The 18941-nt window shown below is 37.1% G+C and overlaps 1 protein-coding gene across 3 annotated transcripts in view; it reads right to left on the reverse strand.

The window, feature by feature from the left end:
* Positions 1-18941, reverse strand: part of EXOC2 (exocyst complex component 2) — a 229325-nt gene that overhangs the window by 161895 nt on the left and 48489 nt on the right. For all 3 annotated transcript variants that reach the window (XM_036888667.2, XM_036888666.2, XM_057494016.1), the window contains exons 2-4: positions 6582-6730; positions 2376-2552; positions 89-215 (exon numbers count right to left, since the gene is read on the reverse strand). In XM_036888667.2, the coding sequence (XP_036744562.2) occupies positions 89-215; positions 2376-2552; positions 6582-6699 (422 nt within the window). In that variant the 5' untranslated portion in view covers positions 6700-6730. The remainder of the gene's footprint in view (positions 1-88; positions 216-2375; positions 2553-6581; positions 6731-18941) is intronic.

An 18941-nucleotide genomic window follows, 5' to 3' on the forward strand; every position in this document is an offset into this window, starting at 1 on the left:
ACTGGATGGGTTTCTGGAGTTTGAGTCTCTTCACTCTAAGTGTAACTGGAAATGAAGAAACTTAAAGAATGAAGAAACTGACACTTACTTTTCAATTTCAATGCCAAGTGGATTAGCAGGACGAAGTGACAAGGGAGGAATTCCTTTATTCCTGTCGGTACGCATGTCATAATAATTCATTTCATCAACCCACACAGCAGACTGATCCAAAATACCTACCAAAATGAGGAGCACACCCTTAATAAAATACAAAGCTCCTCCCCACCAGGCACTTTCTAAGTCTTGCCATATTGCTTTACTTTTTAAGGATGTCATATGAAATGCACACTAAGGTAATTTTTAAGTGATCTAGGTCATAAAAGCTCCGATTTTTTTATTTAAATGGCTAGTGTTTTAATTACAAACACCAGAAATCTATAAAAAGGCAAAAATAAAATTTCTTAGTTCATGGCTTAATTGTACATTATTCAATAGAGAAGAAAATTAAGCCTCTGAGCAAGTATTGTGCTTAAACAAACATATTTTACAAAAAACAAACAGTACAATTAATTTGGTAAATTCAACAAAATATCCAACAATGTCTTATATAAAGGAATCAGTCAAACACCTTCCAAGGAATGCACAGCTTATGTAATGGAAGTGACTAGGATGTTCAGGAAAGATGATGAGGCAGATCCCTGTGAACAAACTGTAATCTCTGACAAGGGTACTCTCTTTTAGGTGACTGAGCCCTTTGTCATTCCCCTTGGCACAGGACTTACTAGCTTCCCATCTACAGACCTGGACTGCAATAGAAAATAGACAAAGTGCCAGCAAGAAGAGAGGCGGGGCTCAGGGCTAGGAAGGCTTCATGAAGAAAGGGTATTTGGTCCCAGCCACTTCTAGCTGTTTGAACCTTTGCTAACTCACTAATTCTATCAGCTCCAACAGTCCTGCCAGGATGCGATGGGAGGCTTTGTCAGAGGTTATGCTCAAGTCCAGAAACTCCTGAGTTCAGTTCAGTAAGCCTTCATTGAGCATACACTGTACTAGGACCTGGCAGATTGTTTCAGAATAATATTAATACCTTCAAATGTTATTTTTATCTGGTGTATAAACATGATATAAGATGATGCTAGAGTCTGTCAGAAAGTTTCAGGATTCTCCAGAAAACTGGTAACAAGTTCTGGCTTTAATATCACTGTTCAGTTTTTGAACATGTTAAATAAAAATGAGTAAAAAAAATAGTAAATATAAATAATAATATATATGTATACACATATGTATGCATACAAATATCTGTACACATATATAACTTTCATTTGAATCCTCCCTTAAATTTCTTAAATTTTTATTCATGCAAAAGAAATCTAGGAATTTAGGGAAGAAATGCTGCAGAAGGGCTCTATGCTCTAAACAGAAAACGAAAACAATCTGCAAAATTATTTTTCTCTATGAGAGAGAAGTTTGGCCTAGGTTTAATTACGCCTGGGATATGCCTGTATTATATAAATACTTATCAAGAACTGACCATGTGCAAGACATTGCAGGACCAAAAAGATGAATCTGACATTTTTCTTATTTTAGTAAGGGCAATGGCCATCCAAAATAGCTATGAGAATAATAATTCAAAATTATTTTCTTGAGCGCTTACTTTGTATAAGGGGCTATGTTAAGCACTTTACATGTATGTTCTAAATCACTTAATCCTAGAGGTAGGTAATACTGTTATTCCACTCTGACCCACAAAGAAACTAGGCACAGCCAGCACACAGGAACTAGCTCCCAGGTAGCAGTGCTGGAGCCCAGGTTAGTGCTCTTGAGTCTGCCTCCTCAGACCAAGTTCTCAACTACTCCAACTACGAGGAAGTGTTAAGTGCATTAAAAAAAAAAAGTAGCATATGAAGTGCTAGGTTATTTCTACTTTGGAGGGCTAAGGCACATCCAGGCCAGACAACATTTTGTCTGGGCTTCAAAGAATGGAGAAAATGAAGGAAAAAAGAACATTATTTCAGTAATATTATTTCTAGTTCAGCCAAATCAGGAGGATATTTCACCTAAAATCTTAACTGTATAACAGAACACAATGTAATTATTTTAGTCAAGTTCAAGAAACTAACATCAACATCTCAAAATATTAAATGAACAGATTTTATAAAGAATTTATAGTTCTCCAACGGTCATCATCCCTAGGTTTTACTGACTGTTAACTCAGCAAACTGCCTTGTCAAAAGTATTACTAATGTTAACCAATATCCCATTCCTGTCTAAATAAACATAAACTGAATCTAAGTTAATGAAATATGAGAGTGGGTAAATTTTATACTAATCTACCAGTTTTAAATTTTAGAAGACAATTATTTTCCTCTTTAGAATAAAGTCATGAAAGATGATACCTATTTTTTCAGGTTTAAGCAGTTTGAAAGAGACTGTCGACGTTCCTCTGCCACCTGACTTGGTTGTTACAATAATGTCTCCTTTGTCATTTTTGGCTTGTCCCACTCGACATACTATTTTACTTGCAGACATCCACTCTGCTGTCAGGAGGCAATTATGTCCACAAATTGTCAAACCTGAAAATAAAAGCATGTACATAACAAAGTTCAAAAGAATAATGATAAAACTTTAGAGATGTCTATTATGTGAAGACATTTCTTCTCCTACTAGTATTTGCAACACACCTTTTTCATGACCTGAAAAATAAAAAACATTTCCTTGTTCAACAGTTTGTTATTTGTTTATGAATATACTCAATATTATTTGCAAATATACTACTGTCTCTACTGATTTTTGTCTAATCTGTTTCTTCTCTAATATTTAAGACTTCTTTTAGACTATATTTAAGTTTCTTCAAACACTGGAAGTAAAAACTAATGACCATAATAATTATGTCTAGGCATTTCACATCACTTAGACTCTAAGAACCTTAGGTTGCTTTCACAGGCATTAGAAGGGAAATTATTGCTATTCAAAGCCTAAGTTATTGATAAAAATTCCAAAATGTGTTAATAAATGTATGCGTCATTCCCTAAAAACGTATCTATCCATCTTCCTGAAAATGTTTTGCTTGTGCTTTCACTAGTGTTCAATTATACATGGCACTATAGAATGAACTAAAGTAGACACTTTATTTCAAGCATAGCCTGGAGTCTGATAAATTTAGTAAATGTTCTCAGGCATTACTAGATTACCAGTTCATTTTTCATATCTGCTTATCATTTCTATAATGGCAGCTCAGACTGCCTGAGTGTTTCCTAATGACACCATCACTATACAACATAGTGCAATCACAGTAAACTGGCACTACCAAAAGGTCAGCTCAGGCCTGGCATCTCACGTCCTGGCACCACGTAAATTACAATAGGCAGTAACCATACAGGGAGGCACAGAAAGATGTGACAGCAAGGAGAACACAAATATACCAGGGCAAATACACTCTGCCAGTTGGTCTACTAACTTATTTCTTCTGTACTTTCCCTTTCCGCAAAATAAAGACCAATGTAATAAATATTTATGAAGGGAAAAAAATGTATGTGGCAAAGACCCAGACACTTCACATTTTCTTTAGTCATTATTTAACTTTTTATACTGCTCCACAGCCAAGTTAGGTAATTGCAATTTTCTTTTTCAGATACCAGGAACACCACAACTAATACCAAATTTGGGTAAAAAAAATGTAGGGAGGGATTCAAGTCATCTTTTGTTACAACTTAAAGCACTATTTAGTAAGAACGTTATACTAACCATAAAAGAACAATACATTTTAAAAACATGTTTTCTGAAGTAACAAATTTTAGAGATTTCCCTAAAACATCTATTATTTTTTCATGTACAGTATTTAATTTTTCTTATTAACAGCACTTAAAGGTTCCTTTAAAACTAAGTTTACTGTTGGATTTTTGAAATGTATGATGACATTTACACATTTTTAAGTGTATTCATAATTCAAGATTATTTTTTCAAAATGGGAATGTCTTGGTTTATTTCCTGATAATAAATTTTGTTACAAAAAATTTAAACACTTTAAGAGGTTGAAAGAATCCCTGGAACTCTTCTGCATCTCCAAGATAAGCACTTGAAACACTTTAAATACATATTTGCTCAAATAATTTTTATTTGTATGTATCAGCCTATATATTTTTTAAATTAGTGGGTAATGTTTTAATTTATAAACTGTTTAATTACAGATGGTGGATATTTTGGTATCATTCCAGGTCAATACATAGCTTAATATTCATAAATTTTATAAAATTCAAGAAGATTCTTATAATTTTAAATATAACTCACTTCAGAAAGGAGAATAACTTAACAATAAATGTCAGGGCTTAATGTAAAGTCATTCCTAATGTAAGTTCTGTGCTAGACAACTATCTCATGATTAAAACTGAGGAATAGGAGCAAATTTCAGATATCTAGACATGAAATCTTAAACACATGTTCAGATGAACAAACAAGAATAATATCCATGATGATATAAGTTGAGAAAAAAAAACTACTCAGTACAATAGTTTATTCATCTAGTCAGAGATGCTATTAAGGTTCCTCTGATTTAATATCTGTTCTTTATTTTGACTAAAAATATTAATAATCACTATAATTTTAAACATAGATTCAAACATCATTTTAAATGTCATGAAAATTAAATAAGATCATATGACCTATCTTAATTTCTTAGGCATATTTTTGCTAAGTTAATGAAAGTTAAGAAATTGGCTTCAGGAAATAAAATAACATCTTTTTTGTAAGTAACTTGTAGAGTTCCAAATAACTTATTTTTATAGTGTTTTACTTGGCTAGTATAGATATCATCTGAGTTAAAAACATTTAAATTATTTAGTAGATTTTGTTTTTTTAAAAAATGGTTTCTTGGCAATATGTAGGTAGGTTGAAAGCTGAGCTAGCAAGGTTTCTAGAAGTGATACACACTTAGTCAGATAAGAGTAGCATTGCCCGAAGCTACAGCAAGATTAAGATTTACGTAACTAACTGTCATGTCTGGGTGCTCACAGTGACTGCCAGTTAAAATGTGGGACAAAACCTCCATCGTTTGGTCCATTTCCATGCACTCTGGGGATTTCTTCAATTTGTATAAAGAAAAATCTGGAATAAGCTATGTTGAAAACCAAGACACAGGATTAGATAAGACTACCTTAATAAGAATAATAAATATAAGTTTTCTTTACTGAAAAATAAAAAACTATAGGGAGAAAAAACAATGTAAGACATTTAAAAAATACTAGTGAAAAGAATTAGCTGGGCAGTACAAAGTTATTAAACACAGTGCTGAGTCCAATGCACTTTCTCCTTTCAAAGGGTCTTCTGAGTGCCCAAAAACCAATCTGTCAACGAGAAGCTATGAGGCAAGAGAAACAAGTTCCAACTCATCATCTCCAGTCCTTTACTAATGGGACCCTCATAAACTAAGAAGTCAAGAGAATGTCTGAATTCAGATAAATTTATGTGGGAAATCTCTCTTCCTCATTCTGAGTGTGTCTGTAGACCCTCACAAAGAGTTCATAGGAAAATAATCCTAACTGACTGTACAATTATATTTATAATTTATTCTCCACCCTGGGAGTACCTTTTTTAAAAAACTATGATTAGGCCTATCTTTAGAGACTGAGATTTAGCAGGCCAGAGCTTTTTTTTTTTTAAGTTCTAGAGGAGATTAAGACAAGCCAGGGATGAGAACCCTAGACAAACACTAATGGTTTCATAAGGCAGCAGTAAAGGACCTCCATGTTATGCAGAGATAAACACACTATGCAAACCAACATTTAAAAACATTTATATAGTGCCAACTGCATGTGCATTTTATCATTCATGTACTTGAGCTTAAAAAAATAAAAAAACATAAATTCACTGTAAAAACTAAAATTTAGCTTGCTTAAGATACGTAGAAATAAGGGAAGCCTAAATAAAAAAAATTAACATTAGTTAATTAATTACTTTGGAGAGATTTTTCTAGTTGCAAGTCTCAAGCCTTGGCAGGCAGAGATTATTCATATTTCAGATTAACGGTGGTGCTCTCACCTGTGATGGGAGCATCACCACAGCAGAGAAAAGGAAACAAGATGGACAGGTCACAGTGCGACCTGGTGAGGGCTGGCAGCCCTCTGCAGGGAGAGGGGGAAGAGGAGCCAAGCTGATTTCTGACTTCTGGTGTGGTCAGTACCTAAATCTTAATCAGAAGATGAGATTTGGACTTGATTTGGAGGAACAGAAGAGGTCTAATTCATAGAGTCCTTGGGAAAGAATACAGACACTTGTATAATGGAGGGAAAGCTAGAGAGCAAAAATCGCTAAGAGGCTGTTTTGGCAACCTAAGCAGGAGAGATCAAAGCTGGGAAAACAGAAATAAATCTCAGCTTTGGGAAACTTCCTGAAGGACTCGGTGAAAGGGAATATAGGCAGGAATCAATAAAACAGTGATTTTAACAGAAAAATCAGAAAACTGAATATCCTTTCATTTTTATTCAGATCATTCTATACAGATCTCAATGATGTTTTTCTATCACCTTCACTATTAAAAAATATTTTGCCTTAATTGGCCAATAGAAAATTACATTCATGGAGATACACAGCATAGTCCCTGACCCCACCTGTGAGGTCAGCTGGGCCAGTCCCCAGGTTTTCTCCTCTAATGGTAACCTTTGTCCATGGTATTCCTTCATTCGGAGAGATGCCTGTCACAAGGGGAGGTTGTAGTGATCGAGACATTGTGTTCTGTTAAGCACCCTGGAGACCTAGTCTGTTAAAAATAAAGAAAAAAAAGAGGGATTAGTGCCAACTGAAATGAACATTGAGTAAAAATAAAAGAATGCTAGACATTCAGTACCAAAACATAAAAAGTATTCTTAAACATATAGTTTTGAGTTTTTTAGCTGCCATATAGCCTGTCTCCCAACATCTACTGAACATTAAGTTTACTAAGGATGCTCTAGCTCATACTGTTGAGAGAAGTATCAGAAAAAAAATAAAAGAAAACTAGGCCTCTGGTTTTAGGAACTTTCAACATAATGACAGATATAGAACCTAATGTCACCATTTAGCTCCATGACTACACGTGATGAATCCCAAATATATGCTAGAAACTGTTCTACTGTTCTACTCCTGAAGTTAAGGACAATATTAATTATATTCATTAAAAATTACAGCACAGCTATATTCCCATAGGTATACTGAATTTCACTTTATTTTTGTATTATTCTTAGTAAGGCAACTCATTTTTAATGTGCTCAAATCAATACATCTACATTTTTACAAAACCTATAATGCAGATGCACAGGTAGAAGTATGAATTTGCAAACTCTACTGTGTATAGCAGAGCTGGCAAAAGGGCAGTTTCTGAGGCAAAATATACCTTTGTTCAAGTCCTGATGCTCCAATTTACTAGTTTTGTTCTAAAACTCTGTTTTCATATATGTGAAATGGAGTTAACAGAACCTTTCACAAGGCTAAAATAAAAATTACATAGGATAACCCTAGCAAAGCACAGTACCTAGCACAGAGTAGGCAACCACTAAATAGTAAACCTCACTTATAAACCCCTGCAGAACTCCTCAAGTGTCCAAGGCTTCAGATGCCCCAGGAGATGAGGGAGAGGTTCACAGCAAACATCAAGTCCTTGCTGGTTATCTTCACTTAGTAAGAAGTTAGATATCCAGCCTGTGCTTTCACCCTGAAGGGGTGCAAGGGATTAGAAGTTAAGTCTCTAAAGAAATGAGACATCAGGCACAGGGACGGGGAGGGAGGCAAGGGCCGACCTACAGAGCAAACTGTGGGACTCTTCGGGCCTTACCCACCCTGCTCTTACGACTGCCAGCAAGTGTGTAAGCCGTCCCTGCCCAGCTCCACCATGTCTGGATAACTAGGATATTATTCTCTGGAGAAAGTGAAAAACAGAACCAAACCTGACATGTAAGGGTCCTGTCCAAAAAAGGAAGGGCTACGGGCAGTCACATCACCTGAAGGAAGAGCCACTTAGAGACAAACTCTCCCAGACAAACTAAACAAATTATCTGTTCACAGCTACACTCTAAAATATACAAGGACAGCCAGGCTGTCAGATGGTCAGAGAACGTATGTGAGACATGGAAGTCACATGAACAAAAAGACCCAGAGGAAACAGAGATAAGGCAGGTATTATGGGCTGAACTGCATCTCCCCAAAAAATCATGTTACAGTCCTAACCCCAAGTACCTCAGAATGTGACAGTATGTAGAGATAGGCCTTTAGAGATTATTAAAGTCAAAGGAGGTCCTGGCGGGTGGGAGTGGGGTGCCTAATTCAATGTGCTTCATGTTCTTTCAAGAAAAGGAGACCAGGGCACAGACACATACAGAGAGATGACCACATGAGGTCACAGGGAAAAGGTGGCAACTACACGCCAAGGAGAGGGGCCTTAGAAAGAACCAACTGTGCTGACACCTTCATCTTGGACCACTAGACTCCAGAATCATGAGAAATTTAGCCACCAGTCCATCAAACTTTGTTATGGCAGCTCTAGCAAACTAACACAGCAGGTAACAGGAAAAAAAAAAAACCTTCAAAAGTACTGTAAATTTTGATCCCAAATTAGTATCTTCAGAGTAGAAGAAAATTTTTATCCCTAAAAGAATGAGATGCCATGAAAAGGAACCAATCCAAAAAAAAAAAGCTCTGGAAATCTTCAAAAGAAGAAAAAAAAAAGCAAGATTTGTATCTACTATTAATGCAGGAACTGCCCATTGGTTTAACCAAAGGTGGTAAGAAGACTGCAATTAGGCAGATGTATATTTGAGGAGCACGAAAAGGGGATGAAGAGAAAAAGTGAGAGTGAATCATAAATTCTATCTAAAATTGACTAGCAAGATAATGGCAGATTAGACAAGACCTGGAAATGTGGAGATGCATGTCAAAAACAAGAGTAAACTAGCATGGGGTATGTTGTATAATAAAGAATGTGACTGACCTTTGTTACTGGTTTCTGGGAGAGAGGCTCAAAATCCAAGGAGTGTCTTTGTTATTCATTAGCTCTCAGTATCATACATATGCAATATTCATGACAACTCACTTTCAGGGCTGGCCAAACCACAAAGAATCACCATGTGATAAGGGGGCTAGGATTTCAGCCATTCGACATCAGCTGGACCTCCTGGAGGCTGAGTTCAATCTGATGGCCAATGATGCAATCAGTCATCCCTATGTAATTTCTTAGTAACAATTAAAATAGCAAAACAGCAACAACAAAAACAAAGGTTGTACAAGTAAGCCATCACTATTCATCCAATAAACCAAATGAGACAACTGAAGGTCATCCTGAACTCCCTTCCTTCCCTGTCACACCTCTGAGTCAAACAGAATCTTTATGTCAGAATCCAAAGGCAACTATTCCTCTCAATTCTGTTGTTGCTTTCCCAATTAAGGCCTTCATCTTACCTCTCTGGATACTGAAATCTAACTGGTTACTCCACCCCTATTATCTCTCCAGCAATCCACCCTCAGCAAACACCAGTTAGTTTTCCCAAATATCTAACCAACATCATCCCTGATTAAAAAAAAAGAAATCTTCTATGATACCCCACTGCTCAGCAGTTGCCAGTAACCACTGATAAAAATCATTAGCATTTTATTAAAACCAGTCATAACTAGACTGTTCCACATTCTATACTTCACCCTCAATCATTTCCCTCATTCACCTGACATGAATCACCTAAGCCTATTCACCTCTTATGAGCCTTCTTAGATATAAAACCTCAAGCAACAATATTTTAAAAAGAGAGAAATCAAACATGGTTCAATTAAAAACTTTCGTGCTTCAAAGGACACCATTAAGAAAGTGAAAAGGCAATCCACAGACTGAGAAAAAATAACTGAAAACCGTGCATCTGGTAAGAGACTGTATCTAAAATATATAAAGAACACTTACAACTCAATAGTAAGAACAATACAATCAAATAAATGGGCAGAAGATCTCAACAGATATTCCTCCAAAGATACAAATCCAATAAGCATATGAAAAGATTTCCAGTGTCATTAGGCATCAGGAAAATGCAAATCAAAACCACAAGGAGATACTGCTTTATACCCACCAGGAAGCTTGTAATCAAAAAAGCAAAAAATGTGTTAGCGAGGATGTGGAAAAATTGTAATCATTGTATATGACAGGTGGAAATTTAAAAGGTACAGTCACTCTAGAAAATAGTTTGGCAGTTCTTTAAAAAGTTACACACAGTTTTTACATAATTCATCAATCCCCTCCTAAGCATGTAACTAAGAGCAATGAAAAATATATCCACATAAAAATTTATCCATGAATGTTTACTGCAGTTATTAATAATAGCCAAGAAGTGGAATCAACTTAACTGTCTACCAGGTGATGAATGGATAAGTACTATGTGATACGACCATATGATGAAATACTATTTGGCATGAAAGAAAAGGGAAAAAGGAATGAAGTACTTGATACATGATACAAAATGTATGACCCCTGAAAATGAGACCGGGACTGTGGGTGTAGTCAGAGGAGGGTGAGGGCCTCTGGAAAAAAGCAAGGCAAGGTATCTGCAGTCACAGCAATGTAACCACATGCAAGAAAACCCCCTACTAAAACTCTGTGTTAAACATTCAGCTCTAGAGTCATTCTTCAGTGAGATCAGTTGGTGTACCCCAGATAAAGAAGATAGCACATGTTTATTTTATGCTAATCATTTATAATCATGTGTAAGATTCACTTTAACATGCTAAAAGGCCCAGGCCTACGTGCTGTCTTTCCTCCTTCAGATCTGATGAAGTGATTTTGCAAACTGGGCAAACTAATTTAGCGTGCAAGCCCAGCCATAACACAGTAAAAGGCAAGAAGGATTCCACCTCACAGATAAGACTGCACTTAACTTACGCTTTAGCAAACAATGCCTCAGCCCACCTTGGGGACTGAGCAGGTGGCCTTGTTTCATATACCCCCAGACCAAGACGCTGGTATCTCAGGAAGAAATCAACAGAGCAGGAGGTTACTTGTATCAAGTTAATTCTAAATATCCTAGGACCACTTAATAAGTCCACACCCCTAAACTTTTTTTCATGTTCCTGAAAAATCCTCATTCGCCTATAAAACCCCCTAGACAATGCACCACCCTGGACTCTCTTGTCCCCTCCTGGCGTGAGCTGGGAGCTCTGACTTCTCACTTTATCTCTAAACAAAAGCCTGTACCTTGCTCTCCTACCTTGAGTGTTTGTGAAGCTCATTCTTCGGCTTTGTGAACAAGAACCCGGGCATCAAAAACATTATGCTAAGTGGTAGAAGCCAGTCACAGAAAACCACATATTATATAACTCCATTTATATATTAATGTCTGGAATAGGCAAATCTACAGAAAAAAAGTAAATGAGCAGTTGCGGAGAGCAGGGGAGGGTGGTGGAGGCTTGGAGGAAACGGAGAATGACATGCTAATGAGTATGGCCTTTCTTTCTATAGCGATAAAAATTCTAAAATTAGTTGTGATGACGGTTGTATAACCTTGTGACTATACTGAAAGCCACTGAAATTTTTTTTTGGTTTAAGACTAATGTATTAAAAATTCAAAAACCTGTTTTTAGTTTCTTAGGTTTTTAAACTCAGTTTATGAATCTCCCTTTTGGGTTTTTGTTGTTATCTGTAATGACTTCCCTGACTTACAATTCACATACATGCAATTCACCCATTTACAATGTACAGTTCAGTGGCTTTCAGTAAATAATGGAGTTGTGCATCCATCACCATAGTCCATTTTAAAATCTTTTCATCAAGAAGCCCTGTACCCCTTAGCTGACATCTTCCAACCTCTCCCCACCATGCCCTAAGCAACCAGTAGTCCACTCTCTGTCTCTGCAGAGTCACATTTATTCTGGGTACCTTATATAAACAATCTTACAACCTGTGCCCTTTTGTGTCTGGCTCTTAGCATGGTGTTTTCAAGGTATATCCATGTGCAGCATGTACCAGCACTTCATTCCTTTTTATGGCTGAATAATATTCCAAGCTATATTTATACCATGTTTTCTTTATTCGTTACCCCACCAGTAGACATCTGTGTTGTTCTCACCTTTGGGCTGTTGAGAATGCTGCTGCTGTGAACACTGGTGCACAAGAATCTATTTGAGTCCCTGCTCTCAGTTCCTTTGGGTGCATGCCTAGGAGTGGGATTGTAGGGTTATGGGGTAATTCTATGGTTAACTTTTTTCAGGAGCCACCAAACTGTTTACACCAACTACACCATTTTACATTCCCTGCAGTAGTGTACCAGGGCTCCAGTTTCTCCACATCCCCACCAACACTTGTTATTTTCCTTTTTAATAGTAGCCATCCTACTGGGTAAGAAATGGTATTTCATGGTAGTTTTGATTTGCATTTGCCTAATAACTAATGATGTTGAGCATCTTTTTGTAAGCTTATTGGCTATTTATATATTTGTATACTTGAACAAATGTCTTTTAAAGTCTTTTGCCCACTTTTTAATTGTTTATTTGTTTTTTGTTGTTGTTGAATTAGTTTGTTATTCTGGACATTAATCTCTTATCAGATATGTGATTTACAAACATTTCTCCCATTCTGTTGATTGCCTGTTTACTCTTTTTTTTTTTTTTTAGTTTTCACTAGATTTTTATTTTTATTTTTTTATTTTGTTTTTTTCCTTTGGTCTAAGCTCCCTTTTTTTTTTTTTTTTAGATAATTACTTTTTATTCAAGGGTAGTTGATGCACAGTATTACATAACATTAGTTTCAACTGTACAACACAGTGATAAAACATTTATATACATAATTCTAGGTTCCAGCTATCACCCTGCCAAGCTCTTACAATATCTTGACTATATTCCTTATGCTATACATTACATCCCAGTTACTTATTTATTTTACCATTGGAAGTCTGTACTTTTTTTTGTGTGTGTGTGAGGGCATCTCTCATATTTATTGAACAAATGGTTGTTAACGACAATAAAATTCTGTATAGGGGAGTCAATGCTCAATGCACAATCATTAATCCACCCCAAGCCTAATTTTCGTCAGTCTCCAATCTTCTGAGGCATAACAAACAAGTTCTTACATGGAGAACAAATTCTTACATAATGAATAAGTTACATAGTGAACAGTACAAGGGCAGTCATCACAGAAACCTTCGGTTTTGCTCATGCATTATGAACTATAAACAGTCAGTTCAAATATGAATACTCATTTGGTTTTTATACTTGATTTATATGTGGATACCACATTTCTCTCTTTATTATTATTATTTTTAATAAAATGCTGAAGTGGTAGGTAGATACAAGATAAAGGTAGAAAACATAGTTTAGTATTGTAAGAGAGCAAATGTAGATGATCAGGTGTGTGCCTGTAGACTATGTGTTAATCCAAGCTAGACAAGGGCAATAAAACATCCACGTATGCAGAAGATTTCTCTCAGAACCGGGGCTGTGAGTTTCTAAGCCTCACCTCTGTTGATCCCCAATTTCTCACCTGATGGCCCCCCTGCGACTGTGCCTGTCTTAGGTTGTTCCTCCCTTGAGGAATCTTACCCGTCTCTGGCTAACCAGTCATCTTCCGGGGCCATACAGGGAAATGTAAAGTTGGTAAGTGACAGAGAAGCCTTATTGTTTGAAATGGTTAGCTTTTTATTTCTTTGCATATTTATGCCCTGTAGCTTCTATGCCCAGCATTTGTCTTGAGGTATCTTTACCACTTGGAAGAATTATGATACTCAGTAAATTTGATATGAGGCACAAATTCTATTTAAGGGTTGTAATTAGGAAGGAAGAAGAAAAGCTATAGAAGTAGCAGGCAGAAGAAAACATGGGAAGATTGATTATTTCTTTGATCTAACTTCTTGTAGAGTAACGTCAGCACGTATAGGTTTTAAGCTACTACTTAAATTGCGCACACACATTAACATAATAGGAGTATAGTTACATAACCAAAGCATACCTGTAATTACCAGCCATCACCAGTGAAACCAAGAAAACCAGTTAGGCACCTTAGGCATTTGTGAAAACTTATCTATGATATGGTGGATATTGTCCAACTGAGCTTGAACAGTCTGAGAGAAATCAAATTAAAACAACCCATTCCTGGGGAATGTTCACATCCCTTATGTTCTTTTAACAGTAAATAGTCTGTAGTTGTAAGATTTTGGAGCGCTACAATTTGCACTTCTCCTAATTCTTGGTTGAGTTCCAACAGTATAGATCCAGTCAAATTTGTTGTTTTACTGTATGCACAGGCCAGATTAGATATCTCCTTCATTCCCATGGCAAGTCCAGGAGCTGGTGGGATGAGTGCATCTACAGCTGTAGCAGTGCATGGATCTTTGTTGGGGTTTTTTGATGATCATCTTCTGGCATGAGTCTTCCAGAGAGTACTGATGTTGGAAGTTCTCTTTCATATCGTATGTTAGTTCATTTTCGTGGTAGCCCAATTAGGCTTTGATCTTCGGTATAAACACAAACAGACCCTTTGCCTACACTTTTATATGCCCTTTACACCCTTGTGTAGAACTCATTGGAGGTTACCACACAGGAACTGACCTTTTTTTTTGTTTTGTTTTTGGTATCACTAATCTACACTTACATGATGAATATTATGTTTACTAGGCTCTCCCCAATACCAGGTCTCCCCTATAAACCCCTTTACAGTCACTGTCCATCAGCATAGCAAAATGTTGTAGAATCACTACTTGCCTTCTCTGTGTTGTACAGCCCTCCCTTTTCTACTACACCCCCCATGCATGTTAATCTTAATACCCCCCTACTTCTCCCACCCCCTTATCCCTCCCTACCCACCCATCCTCCCCGGTCCCTTTCCCTTTGGTACCTGTTAGTCCATTCTTGAGTTCTGTGATTCTGCTGCTGTTTTGTTCCTTCAGCTTTTCCTTTGTTCTTATATTCCACAGATGAGTGAAATCATTTGGTATTTCTCTTTCTCCGCTTGGCTTGTTTCACTGAGCATAATACCCTCCAGCTCCATCCATGTTGCTGCAAATGATTGGATTTGCCCTTTTCTTATGGCTGAGTAGTATTCCATTGTGTATATGTACCACCTCTTCTTTATCCATTCATCTATCGATGGACATTTAGGTTGCTTCCAATTCTTGGCTATTGTAAATAGTGCTGCGATAAACATAGGGGTGCACTGATCTTTCTCATACTTGATTGCTGCATTCTTAGGGTAAATTCCTAGGAGTGCAATTCCTGGGTCAAATGGTAGGTCTGTTTTGAGCATTTTGATGTACCTCCATACTGCTTTCCACAATGGTTGAAATAACTTACATTCCCACCAGCAGTGTAGGAGGGTTCCCCTTTCTCCACAGCCTCGCCAACATTTGTTGTTGTTTGTCTTTTGGATGGCAGCCATCCTTACTGGTGTGAGGTGATACCTCATTGTAGTTTTAATTTGCATTTCTCTGATAATTAGCGATGTGGAGTATCTTTTCATGTGTCTGTTGGCCATCTGTATTTCCTTTTTTGGAGAACTGTCTGTTCAGTTTCTCTGCCCATTTTTTAATTGGGTTATTTGTTTTTTGTTTGTTGAGGCGTGTGAGCTCTTTATATATTCTGGACGTCAAGCCTTTATCGGATGTGTCATTTTCAAATATATTCTCCCATACTGTAGGGATCCTTTTTGTTCTATTGATGGTGTCTTTTGCTGTACAGAAGCTTTTCAGCTTAATATAGTCCCACTTACTCGTTTTTGCTGTTGTTTTCCTTGCCCGGGGAGATATGTTCAAGAAGAGGTCACTCATGTTTATGTCTAAGAGGTTTGTGCCTATGTTTTCTTCCAAGAGTTTAATGGTTTCATGGCTTACATTCAGGTCTTTGATCCATTTTGAGTTTACTTTTGTATATGGGGTTAGACAATGGTCCAGTTTCATTCTCCTACATGTAGCTGTCCAGTTTTGCCAGCACCACCTGTTGAAGAGACAGTCATTTCGCCATTGGATGTCCATGGCTCCTTTATCAAATATTAATTGACCATATATGTCTGGGTTAATGTCTGGATTCTCTAGTCTGTTCCATTGGTCTGTGGCTCTGCTCTTGTGCCAGTACCAAATTGTCTTGATTACTATGGCTTTATAGTAGAGCTTGAAGTTGGGGAGTGAGATCCCCCCTACTTTATTCTTCTTTCTCAGGATTGCTTTGGCTATTCGGGGTCTTTGGTGTTTCCATATGAATTTTTGAATTATTTGTTCCAGTTCATTGAAGAATGTTGCTGGTAGTTTCATAGGGATTGCATCAAATCTGTATATTGCTTTGGGCAGGATGGCCATTTTGACGATATTAATTCTTCCTAGCCACGAGCATGGGATGAGTTTCCATCTGTTAGTGTCCCCTTTAATTTCTCTTAAGAGTGACTTGTAGTTTTCAGAGTATAAGTCTTTCACTTCTTTGGATAGGTTTATTCCTAGGTATTTTATTTTTTTTTGATGCAATTGTGAATGGAGTTGTTTTCCTGATTTCTCTTTCTGTTGGTTCATTGTTAGTATATAGGAAAGCCACAGATTTCTGTGTGTTGATTTTGTATCCTGCAACTTTGCTGTATTCCGATATCAGTTCTAGTAGTTTTGGGGTGGAGTCTTTAGGGTTTTTTATGTACAGTATCATGTCATCTGCAAATAGTGACAGTTTAACTTCTTCTTTACAAATCTGGATTCCTTGTATTTCTTTGTTTTGTCTGATTGCCGTGGCTAGGACCTTCAGTACTATGTTAAATAACAGTGGAGAGAGTGGGCATCCCTGTATAGTTCCCGATCTCAGAGGAAATGCTTTCAGCTTCTCGCTGTTCAGTATAATGTTGGCTGTGGGTTTATCATAGATGGCCTTTATTATGTTGAGGTACTTGCCCTCTATTCCCATTTTGCTGAGAGCTTTTATCATGAATGGATGTTGAACTTTGTCAAACGCTTTTTCAGCATCTATGGAGACGACCATGTGGTTTTTGTCTTTCTTTTTGTTGATGTGGTGGATGATGTTGATGGACTTTCGAATGTTGTACCATCCTTGCATCCCTGGGATGAATCCCACTTTGTCATGGTGTATGATCCTTTTGATGTATTTTTGAATTCGGTTTGCTAATATTTTGTTGAGTATTTTTGCATCTACGTTCATCAGGGATATTGGTCTGTAGTTTTCTTTTTTGGTGGGGTCTTTGCCTGGTTTTGGTATTAGGGTGATGTTAGCTTCATAGTATGAGTTTGGGAGTATCCCCTCCTCCTCTATTTTTTGAAAACTCTAAGGAGAATGGGTATTATGTCTTCCCTGTATGTCTGATAAAAATTCCGAGGTAAATCCATCTGGCCCACGGGTTTTGTTCTTTGGTAGTGTTTTGATTACCGCTTCAATTTTTTTGCTGGTAATTGGTCTGTTTAGATTTTCTGTTTCTTTCTGGGTCAGTCTTGGAAGGTTCTATTTTGCTAGGAAGTTGTCCATTTCTCCTAGGTTTCCCAGCTTGTTAGCATACAGGTTTTCATAGTATTCTCCAATAATTCCTTGTATTTCTGTGGGGTCCGTCGTGATTTTTCCTTTCTCGTTTCTGATACTGTTGATTTCAGTTGACTGTCTTTTCTTCTTAATAAGTCTGGCAAGAGGCTTATCTATTTTGTTTATTTTCTCGAAGAACCAGCTCTTGGTTTCATTGATTTTTGCTATTGTTTTATTCTTCTCAATTTTATTTATTTTTCCTCTGATCTTTATTATGTCCCTCCTTCTGCTGACTTTAGGCCTCATCTGTTCTTCTTTTTCCAATTTCGATAATTGTGACATTACACCCTTCATTTGGGATTGCTCTTCCTTTTTAAAATATGCTTGGATTGCTATATACTTTCCTCTTAAGACTGCTTTTGCTGTGTCCCACAGAAGTTGGGGCTTAGTGTCGTTGTTGTCATTTGTTTCCATATATTGCTGGATCTCCATTTTGATTTGGTCATTGATCCATTGATTATTTAGGAGCGTGTTGTTAAGCCTCCATGTGTTTGTGAGCCTCTTTGCTTTCTTTGTACAGTTTATTTCTAGTTTTATGCCTTTGTGGTCTGAAAAGTTGGTTGGTAGGATTTCAATCTTTTGGAATTTTCTGAGGCTCTTTTTGTGGCCTAGTATGTGGTCTATTCTGGAGAATGTTCCATGTGCACTTGAGAAGAATGTATATCCCGCTGCTTTTGGATGTAGAGTTCTATAGATGTCTATTAGGTCCATCTGCTCTACTGTGTTGTTCAGTGCTTCCGTGTCCTTACTTATTTTCTGCCCAGTGGATCTATCCTTTGGGGTGAGTGGTGTGTTGAAGTCTCCTAGAATGAATGCATTGCAGTCTATATCCCCCTTTAGTTCTGTTAGTATTTGTTTCACATATGCTGGTACTCCTGTGTTGGGTGCATATATATTTAGAATGGTTATATCCTCTTGTTGGACTCTGAGCCCTTTATCATTATGTAGTATCCTTCTTTATCTCTTGTTCCTTTCTTTGTTTTCAAGTCTATTTTGTCTGATATTAGTACTGCAACCCCTGCTTTCTTCTCACTGTTGTTTGCCTGAAATATGTTTTTCCATCCCTTGACTTTTAGTCTGTACATGTCTTTGGGTTTGAGGTGAGTTTCTTGTAAGCAGCATATAGATGGGTCTTGGCTTTTTTATCCATTCTATTACTCGGTGTCTTTTGATTGGTGCCTTCAGCCCATTAACATTTAGGGTGACTATTGAAAGATATGTACTTATTGCCATTGCAGGCTTTAAATTCGTGGTTACCAAAGGTTCAAGGTTAGCCTCTTTAGTATCTTACTGCCTAACTTAGCTCGCTTATTGAGCTGTTATATACACTGTCTGGAGATTGTTTTCGTCTCTCCCTTCTTATTCCTCCTCCTCGATTCCTCATATGTTGGGTGTTTTGTGCTGTGCTCTTTCTAGGAGTGCTCCCATCTAGAGCAGTCCCTGTAAGATGCTCTAAGTCCCTGTAGAGGTGGTTTGTG

This window comes from Manis pentadactyla, chromosome 16 (genome assembly GCF_030020395.1).
Source record: "Manis pentadactyla isolate mManPen7 chromosome 16, mManPen7.hap1, whole genome shotgun sequence".
In the NCBI taxonomy this organism is placed as follows: domain Eukaryota; kingdom Metazoa; phylum Chordata; class Mammalia; order Pholidota; family Manidae; genus Manis; species Manis pentadactyla.